The following is a 14,634-nucleotide window of genomic DNA, read 5'->3' on the forward strand; positions in this document are numbered from 1 at the left end:
GTACGGCAACAAGTGTCATAGTCTAATGGGAGTCAATGTGCTCAACAAAGAGCATTTGCAAGTGAGAAGAGAGTATATTCATACGCACACACGTTTAACCATTTTGTGGACGGATAACAGAAATAAACTTTGGCTTCATTTATTATTATTTTGAACTAAATGGAAATAAAAGTCAGTTAAGAAAGGTGCCTGGCACCTATGTTCAGGGATTTGTCCATATCCCACCATGATAAAGTTTGATTTGAATAAACTTTACTTAATTTTAGAATTAAGAGTATCCCTAATATAAAATTATAAAAACCTTATTTGTAAGAAAGAGAAAATAAATAGGCTAGAAAGTTTATTGGCAAATCTAGGTCAAGCTCCATAATTTAAAATTATTTAAAACAAAATCAAAAACATCTATAAAAGGTCAGAACATTCAGTATTTTAAGATAAAACTGTTTTTCAAAACAATATCATGGTTATGAAAACAACATTTGGCAGGCTATACATTTTTAAATTATAGAAAACATTAAAAATAAAATATCTAACAAAGTATGTCTTGCTGTTGCTTTTGGGGAAAAGGTGGGGACAAATATTTTTTATTTTATTTACATATATTTATTAAAAGATTTCCATATGGTATTGCAAACAGTCCCATGTCTCTTGTATTTTGCTATAATATATGAATTCACACAAAGGAGATGGGATACATAAAATTACAAAGGTGGTAGAAAAGCAAACCAGCCCACATCCTAATACACACTAAAAAGGGCATAATTCAGATATATAAGCCATATTAGTTTTAGAAAAAGAGCACTGCCCACCCCTAGGTATACACACACACACACACTTCACTTTATTAAACCACAAGAGGAAACAAAATATATCATAAGTAACTGATCATTCACTTTCCTATGTTAGTTTTTATGTTTTTCAATCATAATGAAATATATTAAGAACAGATTTTCTTCACGATTGATTTTTGTATCTGATATTCTTTTTTGTACTTCTGTTGTTTCATTAACATAGGTATACACCCAAATTCTTTAAAATTACAACTTTGAAAATTAATTGTAAAAAGCTGTTTTCCATGTATATTACACAGTTCGGCGTTAAAAATGGCATTTTGGGGAACTGGTAAATTATAACACACAGGCTTAGAAGAAAAAGAGTGGTATCACTGAATGTATATTGGAATTTAACAAAACGTTTTACTGTATTTACCCCATATACTTTTCTTTTTTTTTTTCTGAGACAGAGTGTTACTCTGTCACCCAGGCTGGAGTGCAATGGCATGATCTTGGCTCACCGCAGCCTCCACCTCCCGGGTTCAAGCAATTCTCCTGCCTCAGCCTCCCAAGCAGCTGGGATTACAGGTGCCCGCCACCAAGCCCAGATAATTTTTGTATTTTTAGTAGAGATGGGGTTTCACCACATTGCTCAGGCTGGTCTCAAACTCCTGACCTTAGGAAATCCACTCGCCTCGGCCTCCCAAAGTGCTGGGATTACAGGCGTGAGCCACTGCACCCGGCCTACCCCATATACTTTTATACTTTGAAACCTTAGATTAATACACCGAGGAATTTTATTTCCTAGAAAAATGTCCCAAATTTCTGTTCTATTGTTTTATACAAAACTCTGCATATAGCTTTTAGTTTGCTTTTGATAGAATTTGTGTTACATAGAGTCCATATGATGACAGTTAACATTTTACATAATATATAAATGTATCTTTCTCATCATAGTTCTTCTAGATGGCAATAACACGTTATATATGGTAGTTATTTTACCAAGACCTCTGCTATTATAAGACTAGACCTGAATATATTCCCCTTGACAACAGACAGTAGATCTATGAATAATTTTAAGAAGAAAAAGTTAAGCATGACAGCATAGCATCAAAGTTGATAATTCTTTGTGAATACATTAAGATATGGTCTAAACATAGGCATGACAACTAAAAACAAGTACTGTAAGAATATTTACATACATATATCATGGCTTATTAATAAACAGATTATTAAAGAATAATGTGAATACATTATATTAATTCACAGTATAAACATACTTTTAGTAATTTAATTCATGAATAATAAAAATATAGATACATTAGGCACTATTAATACATATTCTTGTTCTGTCATATATATGAAAATATACATATAGATATAGTTCTTTTAAACCAAACTTTTTAACATATTCACTGATTTAAGTAAAAGTTGACAGAGGTAGAATTTGTGTCCATGTTCATGATTTTCAGCAACAAGTACTTCAAATATTTCATTACTGTTCTGTTCTTTTAAAAATCCACATAGGAACTCATTGAAAGCCATTATTCTGAAAGGGAGGAAATTGAAAGGTGGGTTAAGAGAAAAATGATAAAGTTATTCAACATATTCATAAAAAACTGAAATTCAATAATGTTATAAATGAAATTATAGAATCTAATAAAACTCTGTGCCCCACATCCAGTTATATTTAAGAAGTACTGTTCTACTTCTTAAAGTTCAAGTACTGTTTTATTCATTGTACTTTATTTTATTTATTTATTTATTTAGAGATAGGGTCTTGCCGTGTTGCCCAGGCTGGAGTGCAGTGGCGTGATCATAGCTCACTGCAGTCTTGATCTCCCGTACTCAAGTGATCCTTCTGCCTCAGCCTCCAGGCAGGTGCACATCACCATGCCTGGCTCATTTTTTTGGTATTTAGTATAGATGAGGTCTTACGATGTTGTTTAGGCTAGTCTCAGACTCCTGAGCTCAAGTGATCCTCTCACTTTGGCCTCCCAAAATGCTGGGATTACAGGTGTGAGCTACCCTGCCTGGCTTATACTTTTGTTTAAAAAAGTGATTTTTGTTTCCTTATTTATATATCTCTGTATTTTATGTTTCCTCAGTGAGTCTGTGTGATACTGCATTATAACAAGAACACAGGCTGGGTGCAGTGGCTCATGCCTGTAATCCCGGCACTTTGGGAGGCTGAGGCAGGAGGATCGCTTGAACCCAGGAGTTCAGGACCAGTCTGGACAACATAGTGAGACCCAGTATCTATAAAAAAATACAAAAATTAGCTGGGTATGGTGGCACACACCTGTAGTCCCAGCTACTCAGGAGGCCAAGGTGGGAGACTGCTTGAGCCCAGGAGTTCAAGGCTACAGTGAACTCTGATGGCACACTGCACCTCTCCAGTCTGGGCAACAGAGCGAGACCGCGAGACCTTGTCTCTAAAACAAAACAAAACAAAACAAAACACACACACAGAAATATGGTCATATGTTCCATAATGATATTTTGGTCAATGACAGACTGCATAAAAGACTGTGGTCCCATAAGATTATAACAGAACTGAAAACTTCCTATTGCTTAGTATTTACTATGCTATGCTTTTAATCATTATTTTAAAGTGTACTCTTACTCATTAAAAAATAAATGTTGACTATAAAGCAGCCTCAGGCAGGTCCTTCAGGAAGTATTCCGGAAGAAGGCACTGTTATCACAGGAGATGGCAGCTCCGTAAATGTTATTGCCCCTGAATACCTTTCAGTGGGGCACCATGTAGAGGCAGGAGACAGTGATATTGATGATCCTGACTCTATGTGGGCCTAGGATAATGTGTGTGTTTGTGTCATTGCTTTTAGAAAAACACTTTAAAAAGTAAAACAAAAGTTTATAAAGGAAAAAAGTTACAGTAAGCTAAGGTTAATTTATTATTGGAGAAAATTAAAACAATAAATTTTTTGTAGCTAAGTATACAGTGTTTATAAAGTCTATAGCAGTGAACAGGAATGTCCTAGGCCTTCACGTTCACTCACCACGCACTCACTGACTCACCCAGAGCAACTTCCAGTCCTGCAAGCTCCATTTGTGGTAAGTCTCCTATATAGGTGTACCATTTATTATCTTTTAAACCGTATTTTTACTGTATGTTTTCTCTGTTTAGATGCACAAATACCATTGTGTTACAACTGCCTACAGTATTCAGTACAGTAACATGCTGTACAGATTTATCTGTACAGATTTAGCCTAGGAGCAAGAGGCTATACCATATAGCCTGGGTATGCAGTAGGCTATATACCATCTAGGTTTGTGTAGGTACATACATTCTATGACATTTGCACAATATCATGTAAAACAAATTTCTCAGAACATATTCCCTGTTGTTAAGCAATGCATGACTGTGTATATTGGGTCTCTGCCCCTGGTTCTTGGCCAACAGCTCCTTGTAATCTCCGGAGTGATAATTTTGTCTTTTGCAAGCTAATGAGATGACTGGTGGCTAGAGGCCACTAAATAGCTTCAGGATGGGAGCTGATCACCACAAAGACCAATGCATGATTAGAGAACTGGGCCACTGGCCCCACACCTCAACCTCCAAAAAGAGGAGAGGGGCTGAAGGTTGAATTGATCATGAATGGCTAATGATTTAATCGATCATATCTACTTAGTGATACCTGCATAAAACCTCCAAAAACTGGGTTCAGGAACCTTTCAGATAGCTGAACACTTGGCGATGCTTACAGGGTGGCGCGCCTTGAGAGGGCACAGAAGCTTTGAGCTGCTTTCCTGATAATTTGCCCTATGCATCCCTTCCACTTGCCTGTTAATCTGTATCCTTTATAATAGCCTTTTCAATAAGCAGGTAAATGTAAAATGTTTCCCTGAGTTCTGTGAGCTGCTCTAGCAAATTAATAGAATGTGATGAGGGGGCTGTGGAAACCTCTTCAGTCAGAAGCACAGATCACAACCTGGGACTTGCTATTGGCATCTGAAGTCAAGGGGAAGGGATTTGTGGGATTGGGCTCTTGATCTGTGGGATCTGACACTATCTCCAGGCAGATAATGTCAGAATTGAGTCAAATGTTAAAATTGAGATCAATTGGTGTCTGCTGGAGAACACAGTGTCTGAAGTGGTATGCTGAGTGGTGTATGAGAATCGGAAAAACACTTTTGTAGGCTTTTCCTATCTCAAATAGCATGCATTAGATATGACAGTCAAAAAACAAATAATAAAAGTTGGATTGTCTATTTTAACTATCAGAGAGACACTAATCTGAGATGCCATTTTATAGTTGAGCAATTCATTTTTTTTTTCCTTGAGCAATTCATTTCTGAGTGCTTGGGGAAATCCCTTAAAATTAGTTTTGGTGACAATATTTAGAAAATACGAGGGGAAATGGATTAGTAAATAACAATCTCATTAATATACCTCAAAAATTAATTGTAAATTATTACAAAGTTATAAATTATGAGTTTGTTGATGATTATAAAAGCTTTCTAATCTGCATGTACTAGAATTATTGTAATTAAAAAATGGAAAATAACGTGTTGGTGACGATGTGGAGAACAGGAACCCTCATGCATTGCTGGTGGAAATATAAAATGGTGCAGCACGTGGAAAACAGTTTGGCAGTCCCTCAAAAAGTTTAACAGAATTACCATATGACCCACCAATTCTAGTCTTAGGTATATACTAAAAGATTTGAAAACAAGGACTAAAACAGATACTTGTACACCAATGCTCAGAGCAGCATTACTCACAATAACCATATGATAGAAACAACCCAGGTGTCTTCAACTGACAAAAGGATTTTTTAAATGTGGTATATCCTACAATATGGATGAACCTGGAAAATATTATTCTAAGTGAAATAAGCCAGATACAAAAGAACACATGTATGATTTCACTTATATGAAAATGTAAAATAGGCAAATTCATACAGACCAGAAAAGTAGATCTGAAGTTACTAGGAGCTGGGAAGGTTAAGGTCTGGGGATTGGAGAGTGATTGTTTAATGGGTACAGAATTTCTGTTTGGGGAGATAAAAAAATCTTAGAATTAGATAGTGGTGATGGGTGTGGTGGCGTGCCTGTAGTCCCAGCTACTCAGGAGGCTGAGGCGGGAGGATTGCTTGAGCTCAGGAGAGTTTGAGGTTTCAGTGAGCTATGACCATGCCACATCCTTCCAGCCTGGGTGACAGAGTGAGACCCTGGCTCTAAAAACAAAACAAAACAAAACAAAAACGCAGTGTCTAATTCATCACAGTTTCAGGGACTGCAGGAATCTATGTTCCATATCAGTAGTTCTTAAAGTGCAGTCTGGGGATCCCTGAGAATCCCCAATACTTTCAGAGACTCTACAAGGTCAAGCCTATTTTCATAAAACCAAGGAATTATTTGCCTTTCACTCTTATTTTCTTACAGGTCTACAGTTGAGTTTTCCAGAGCTACATGATGTCAAGAGACAGGCAGTAAATATTTTAGATTTGTGGGACATGGGGTCTGTCAAAACTACTCAACTCTGCCACTGTAGTAAAGCAGTCTTAGACAATCTGTTAACAAATGGGTGTGGCTGTGCTCCAATAAAGCTTAATTTACACAAATAGGCAGTGGTATGGATTTGGCTTGCAGATCCTAGTTTACCAACCAACCCCTGATCTAAACTGCAGCTGTGAATCAAACATGAGAAAATGTCTGTGTCACATTCTTACAATCCTTTGTAACAAGAAGGTGAACCACCATCTGATCACATGAAAATAACACAGCAATTCAAGAAGGACACAGTGACTACAGTGAACACTGAGAAGTGGTCCTCAAAGTGAAAGAGAAAAATAAATGCCTTAATCAAACACAAAAGCAGAAGCAGAGCAATCAGGAATCATTTAAACCAAGGCCCTACAAACTTGAGGGCATCAGTACGTCAAAGAATAGCACATAACTAATGTTCACAATGAGGATTCTGAGTCAGAGGAAATGTTTAATTATCTTCTATATATTTCTATCAAAAGAGGCAAAGAAATGTATCAATTTAAACAAGACTGGCATAACTATTTCTGTCAATGAGTATGCATTTTCCACAGTCACTACCTGTCAAAGCCTGGGTCTGACTCATGTTTCTTTCCCACTCATTCCCATCTCCAGTGAATCAGCACATCCCTTTGATCCTTCCTCAGTCAAATGCATCCTGGCACTTTACAACTACTTTGGAAAACAGTTTACCATATCTCCTAGAGCTTGAACATACACATATCCAGTGATCCATCAATTTCACTTCTAAGTATAACCATAGCACTATTTGTAATAGCCCAAACTGGAAACTGCCAAGTGCTTATGAACAGAAGGAGGAGTAATTGGATTGTAGTAAGTTTCCATAATGGCATTCCACACACAGCAACAAGAGTGAACAATCTACAAATACACACAACAATATGGATGGATCTCACAAATGTATTGTTGAGAAAAAGAAGCCAGGAACATGATTTCATTTATAAAATGTCTAAAAGTAAGCAAAAAGAAATCTACACTTTTAACAGTCAGGACAGTTACTGTTAGACCAGGGCTTATGACTGACGCCAAAGAGAAGTTAGTTTTGTTTTGTTTTTGTTTTGTTTTTTTGAGATGGGGTTTTGCTTTGTTGTCCAGACTGGATTTGAACTGGGCTCAAGTAGTCCTGCAACCTCAGTCTCCTGTGCCAGGCTTTATATTTTATTTTTTTGGATGGAGTCTCACTCTGTCACCCAAGCTGGAGTGCAGTGGCGCGATCTGGGCTCACTGCCACTTCTGCCTCCTGGGTTCAAGCAATTCTCCTGCCTCCAAATCCCAAGTAGCTAAGACTACAGGTGCGTGCCACCATGCCCAGCTAATTTTTCTGTTTTTAGTAGAGATGGGGTTTCACCATGTTGGCCAGGCTGGTCTTGAACTCCTGACCTCAAGTGATCCACCCGCCTCGGCCTCCCAAAGTGCTGGGATTACAGAGGTGTGAGCCACCGTGCCTGGCCTATTTTGTTTTTTTGATTTTCATGCAGGTTACCTGGATGTGTTCAATTTGTTCATTGAAAAAATTCATTGAACTATGTATCTATGATATGGTACCTTTCTGTATATATATCATAGTTTACTTTAAAAATTATGTCCTAGCTTTCAATGTTATTATACTAATCCTGAACTATTATACTCCTCATTTCATACCACTTACTGGTCTCTCTACCTCTAGTTCCTATCCTTTCCAATATGGTTCAAACACAGTTGTGAAATTAATCTACCAGAAACAGTTATTTCAGCTTGACCCTTCCCTTGTACCCATCCTATACACAGGAGGACTGACGTTCACGTTCCTTTTGACTTACAGAATAAAGTCTACAATCTCTAATTTAGCTTCACATTCAATATAATACTCTATATATCCCACTCTACCTTCCAAACCTCTCTCCCTCATTATTCCCCCACAGCCTGCCCTTCCTGCCAGGTTACTACTGTACCATGTGTACTACTGTTTCTATGCTTTGTCTACATTTTTACTACCTATTATTTGTAGCCTGAATTTAGCCCTTCATCAAATAATATCCTGTGATAGCTCATATTGTCATTTAACGTTATGCTGTAGATGTCTTTTCTTTTTAAATTCAGGTATAATTTATATACGATAAAATGCATGGACCAGCCTGTAGTCCCAGCTACTCAAGAGGCTGAGGTGGGAGGACTGCTTGAGCCCAGGAGTTTGAGGCCAGCCCAGGCAAGATAGTGAGAACTCTTTTTTTTTTTTTGGAGATAGCTGCTTGCTTTGTCATGCAGACTGGACTGTAATAGTGCAATCACCGTTCACTGCAGCCTCAACCTTCCGGGCTCAAGCCATCCCCCTGCCTCAGTATCCTCCCCCACCTCCCCAGCAGCTGGTACCTGGGACTACAGGTGTGTGCCACCATGCCTGGCTAATTTTTGTATTTTTTGTAGAGGTGGAGGTCTCACTGTGTTGCCCAGGCTTGTCTCAAACTCCTAGCCTTAGGTGTTCCTCCAGCCTCAGCCTCCCCAAAGTGCTGGAATAACAGGTGTGGGCCACTGTGTCTGGCCGAGACCCCATCTCTTAAAAAAAAAAAAAAGCATACACTGTAAATGGTCAGTTTTATGAATTTTTACAATTGTATATACCCACATAACTACTATCACCAAGATATAGAACTTTTCCATTACTCCAGGAAGTTCTCCTGAACGCCCTACCAGGCAATCTCCCCTTTCCTGATGCAGAAAACTACTTTCTGAATTTTTACAACCACAGATTAGTTTTGCCTGTCCTTGGTGTTACATACATACCTTTCTGATAATTACACATTTCTATGTTCAGGAGAATGTGAAGGAGACCTCAGAGTGGAACTAAGGGGTGGTGTAGCAAGACCATGTCGACGCATCTCTTGGATTGCTCGTTCTCTGTTAGTAAAGATCAAACAAGAGAGATATATTCAAGCACCAGGAAAAATCAAAAAGTGGCAAACAAATATAAGAGTTATTAGCTAATTTGTAATAAATTACTTAGTATTACTATTAAATTTAAATCCTATGTCTTTGTACAATTTTTAAGTAGTGGATAAAATATTTCAATTAAAAAATTAAATATATATATATAGTGAGGAGCATTTTGCTTCTAAGGTATTATTTTAATGACCTAATTGCTTTGAACAATCTCTTATAGTGCATATTCTTTTAATGGAAATCTTTTATCCGCTACTTAAAAATCATACAAAGACATAGGATTTAAATTTAATAGTAATACTGATATACTAATTATACTAATTATATATATACTAATATACTATATACTATACCATATAACTAATACTAATATACTAATTATATAATATATAATATATGTAACATATATTATAAAATATACAATATATAACATATAATATGTAAAATACATATTATAAATATATAACATACAATATATTATATAATATTTATAATTGCTTTGAACAATCTTATAGTACATTTTAATTAAAATCTTTTATCCACTAATAATATATATTATATATATTACATTATATATCATATATTATATAATATATAAATACTATATATTATATGAGATGTCTATGTATTATATAATGCATTATATATTATGTAATATATAAATATACTATATAAAATACAATATACTATATATAATATAGTATATACTACATATGATATACTATATATGATATAATATATATTACATATAATATATAGTATATTATATATATGTGATATATATTATATTAGTATATTATATATTATATGTATTATATATTATATATTACTATGTTATATTAATTATAATACATATTATATATAGTGAAAATAAATAGGATACCAACTGAACACACAGATAGACACACACAAAAACTAGATGACAAGATGTTAAACTCAAAAAGGCTAATGGTGACTATGGAGGGTAGAACTTACAGATAAATTTAATTTTCTTCTTTATACTTAAAAAAATTATAACAAACCTGTTTAATGTGTTCTTAAAAATTAAATGCCCACATGCTAGACCCTTCTGTGGGATTTGGTTCTAGTAACCACCCTTAGCTTGCATGACACTACATCTTCTGGTTCTCTTTCTACCTAGATGATCTCTCCTTAGCTCTGTTACTGGATCCTTTTCTCCTGCCTATACTTTGATGTTCCCCATAGCTAGGGTTACTAATTCTCTCTCTTTTTTTTTGTGACAGGGACTTGCTCTATTGCCCAGACTCAAGTGCAGTGGTACAATCATAGCTCAAACTCCTGGGCTCAAGCGATCCTCCCGCCTCATCCTCCTGAGGAGCTGGGACTACAGGTGCACACTTTCATGGCCAGCTAATTTTTAAAATGTTTTTAGAGATAGGGGTCATACTATGTTGCCCAGGCTGGTCTTGAACTCCTGGCCTCAAGCGATCCTCCTGCCTCAGCCTCCTGAGGAGCTGGGACTACAGCTGTGCACCTTCATGCCCAGCTAATTTTTAGAATGTTTTTAGAGATGGAGGTCACACTATATTGCCCAGGCTGGTCTTAAATTCCTGGCCTCAAGTGATCCTCCTGCCTCAGCCACCCAAAGTGCTGGGATTACAGGCACGAACCACCATGCCAGGCCTACCATATCGTCTTGCACATATATCTAGCCCTATTCCGTCTTCCTGTCTCAAAACTCCCAAAAGTCAGATTGGAAAGAATCCTATTTTCTCCATCATACTTTCCTTCCCTGTGTCTGGGTATGCCCCCACCAAGAATGGGGATTATGTTGCCATCTCCTTTGTGGGCTATTCATAGTCTCTGGCCTAGACTCTTAAAGAACTTGAGTTCTTCAGTACCTGAGTTTTCTAATTAGTTCAGTGCTTCTCAAGATTTCTTCAGTACTACTCTCCCAAAGGAACTTTTCTAGACTTTTTCCTCCCCAGATTATCCCTCCATCCCATGAAATTTTAATACACTGCTTATGTCCTGTGGCCCTTTGGAGGGACATAAACCATTCTACTAACTTATACAACCTAAAATTTTTTTGCTACCTCTATCCCCTACCCCCAAGAAACAATTTTTTCCCTTGGAGGATGGTGGGTAATACTGCACCGATGAGAATGTATGATGTAGGTGGATAGTAAAGAGCAAGAAAGACATGGTCATGAGGCTCAAGGTTTCGTTGAGGCAAGGAACAAGGGGAGGAACTGTGGGGAAGTCTATAAGCCTGGGCAATAGAGAGCTTGATTTAGGACTTTTGATTTGCAGAGAATTTAAGTTATCCTTAAGAAATGGAAATCATTATATATGTACAGTTTAGTACATTCAGAAACTAGATCTTCTAAATTACAAGAAATTATCAATCCTGCTTTCATGTCACTGCTGCTACCTACGGCTTACTTTTTTGTTGGTTGGTTTGTTTTTTGAGACAGGGTTTCACTGTTACTCAGGCTGGAGGGCAGTGGCACGATCACAGCTCATTGCAGCCTCAACCTCCTGAGCTCAATCAATCCTCCCACTTCGGCTTCCTGAGTAGCTGGGACTACAGGCACCCATCACCATGCCCCAGCTAATTTTCAAAAATTTTTTTGTAGAGATGGTGTTTTGCCATGTTGCTCACGCTGATTTCAAATTCGTGGGCTCAAGTAAATCCACCTGCCTTGGCCTCCCAAAGTGCTGGGATTGCAGGCATGAGCCACCAAGCCAGGCCTTTATGAAATCGTAAATATTGATTTCATAGCAAATTGTCACTATACTTCAAATAGCACATCACTATAAAGTTTTGACGTAAATAGGTAAGAATAACTCAAAAACTGATCTAACAAGCAATTTGGCCACTAATTGAGAATGAAATCTCAGGAATGCAGATGTCTATGGTATTAATATAGTAGGAAAGAGTAATGGAAGACAAGTAACTTGGCAACTGATTTTCAAGTTAGACTTCGATTTAAAGCAGGTCTCATTCCGGGTTTGTAACACCTGGGGATTAAATTTTTCAACGTAAAGCAAATGAACCAAAATATGAGTGAATATGAAAATTACCAAGCTGTAGGGAATACATTGAAGAGGTTAAGGGTACAGGTTTTAGAATTAAAATCTGTTTGGTTTCCTACCACTTACTATTTATGTGATCTCAGTTTCCTATAATGTAGGCATAATAATAGATTGTTGGTGGGATTCATCAGACACTTATATAGTGTCTGGTCCACATTTGTTAACTGCTGTTACTATCTTCAAATCATTACCTTTATTATGATTTGTATGTGGAACATCCTACTTGAACCATACATTTTGGAGCTTTATAGGGATTGTTGTTGCTTCTCTATACTCTTTGAAATACTTTTGGGCTCTAATTTTGTCCTGCGGAATGCTATAGGAAATATTTATCCAATACTTCCTATTTTACCTTATTTTTCAGATTATTAAACAATTTTATTCAATAAATATTTATATAGCATCCGCTATGTAATACTTGCTATTTTAGTTACTGTAGAGCTATTATCTTCCCCAACACTTGTTGCCTTTTTTAAAAGGAAGAATTACCAAAGAAATGTACTTTATGTATTAGCTTTTTAAAAAGTTTGTTATTTGTAAGCCATATTAAATACTTTCTGAAGTACAATAGAGAACACATAAAAACATTGTCAAATGTAAAAAAAATTTGTCTTACCGTTCGTATCTTTCAGTTGAGATCTGCCTTTTCAGAGCATCATAATCTGTTTGTAACTGTGCCACTTTAGCTCGAAGCATGGTGTTTTCCCGGCTTTGACTAGTTCTTAAAAACAAATTAAAAAATCAAGAAATAAATGTTCCGTTTTGTAGAGTCAGGTGCTGTGGGTTTTTTAAATTAATAAAGAGAAGATCAAGACCTTTCAACAAGAATTCTCTAAACTTCTAGAGCTTTTATCACATTTTCTTTTTCATTCATTTAGTTTATTTATGAAACATTTACTGAACATCTATTATGTGCTAAGCACTAAAGCAATGCTAGGGATACAAATTTGAATGAGACATAAATGGTAACACCAAGATGTAAAGTGTCTTCATTGGCTCTTTCTTGACTCTTGCCTTGGAAAGAGAAATATTAATATTTTTAATATCTTTCAAAAGCTCATTCTTCCATGTGTACTCTACTCTGGGTTTCCTTCCCTCTTCCTACAAATATGTCTAAATCCTTCTATTCTAAAAATATGACATAATCAGTCTCTCCCAAAGTAATCAATACACGTATGTGGGTAAAATCTCATAGCCTTTTTAGAGTCCTTTTTCCTAATCTACAGCATAAGACACAGCCACCTCTTCTTCTCCTGAGAACACTTTCTCCTTCACTGACTCCTCTGTCCATTCCTCAACTGTAGGCGCTTTCCTAACGTTTTCTCTTCTCATTACTCCCACGGTACAACCTCTGTAGTGAAGATATACAGGTCTGCACCTCCCAACATGATGTTTCTCCCGAGTCAGTCTCCTAAATTTCCAAAAGCAGCAGATGTATAAGCCAAATATTTTGGTTTCGGGACAGCGTCTCGCTCTGTCGCCCAGGATGGAGTGCAGTGGTGCAATCTCGGCTCACTGCAACCTCCACCTCCTGGGTTCAAGTGATTCTCACGCTTCAGCCTCCTGAGTAGCTGGGACTACAGGTGTGTGCCACCACGCCTGGCTTTTTTTTTTTTGTATTTTTAGTATAGACGGGGTTTCACCATCTTGCCCAGGCTAGTCTCAAACTCCTGAGCTCAGGCAATCTACCCGCCTTGGCCTCCCAAAGTGCTGGGATTACAGGTGTGAGCCACTGCACCTGGCCTATCTTTCATACTCTTAACCTTTCCTCCACTTCAAAAAAATTAAAAAACTATCCTTCACAAGCAATTGTCTTTGCATAAGTTGACTTAAGACACTTACAATTTGCTTTCAGAAAGGGTTAACTTCTCCTTAAGTAGCTGGATTTCTGTATCCTTCTCGTGGGAGGTTAAGTGAGAATGAAATTCTTTATCTCTGTTTGTAGCCAACAATGATTCGAGGTTTTTAACTGTATGTCTCTCATTTGACAGTTGTTTTTTCAGTAGGTCTGACTCTGACTTTACATTTTCTAATTCCACCACAACCTACGTGAAAAACAAAGTAAGATTACTTCAGTACAATTTTAAACTTACTCTGAAAAAATTATTTATCTGACAATATAGCTCTGTGGAACTATTCACCTATCACTTGTTTCATTTTGGGTATGGGTTAAAGATTATGAACTGTTTCTTTAAGTATAAGAAAGACACTTTATTTTCAAAATAATCTTTGCTATTTTTACTATGGGCTTATTTGGCTATAGGATCTACTCAAATCCTCAAATAATTTTTAGTCATGGTACCTTATCAAGAGACGGTCATTAAGATAAAACCACAAGGGCAATGAGACC

The 14,634-nt window shown here is 36.8% G+C and overlaps 1 protein-coding gene across 3 annotated transcripts in view; it reads right to left on the bottom strand.

Moving 5' to 3' along the window:
• Positions 1-327: 327 nt before the first annotated feature.
• Positions 328-14,634, bottom strand: part of CEP135 (centrosomal protein 135) — an 84,454-nt gene continuing 70,147 nt past the window's right edge. For 2 of the 3 annotated variants that reach the window (XM_003806480.6, XM_055111530.2), the window contains 4 exons: positions 14,127-14,329; positions 12,901-13,005; positions 9,069-9,182; positions 328-2,322 (listed from right to left, as the gene is read on the bottom strand). In XM_003806480.6, coding sequence (XP_003806528.3) covers positions 9,080-9,182; positions 12,901-13,005; positions 14,127-14,329 — 411 coding nt within the window. In that variant the 3' untranslated portion in view covers positions 328-2,322; positions 9,069-9,079. Of the gene's footprint in view, positions 2,323-9,068; positions 9,183-12,900; positions 13,006-14,126; positions 14,330-14,634 lie in introns of those variants that run through there. The other variant, XR_010111976.1, reaches the window with a different exon arrangement.

The sequence above is a fragment of the Pan paniscus genome, chromosome 3 (assembly GCF_029289425.2).
Source record: "Pan paniscus chromosome 3, NHGRI_mPanPan1-v2.0_pri, whole genome shotgun sequence".
In the NCBI taxonomy this organism is placed as follows: Eukaryota; Metazoa; Chordata; class Mammalia; order Primates; family Hominidae; genus Pan; species Pan paniscus.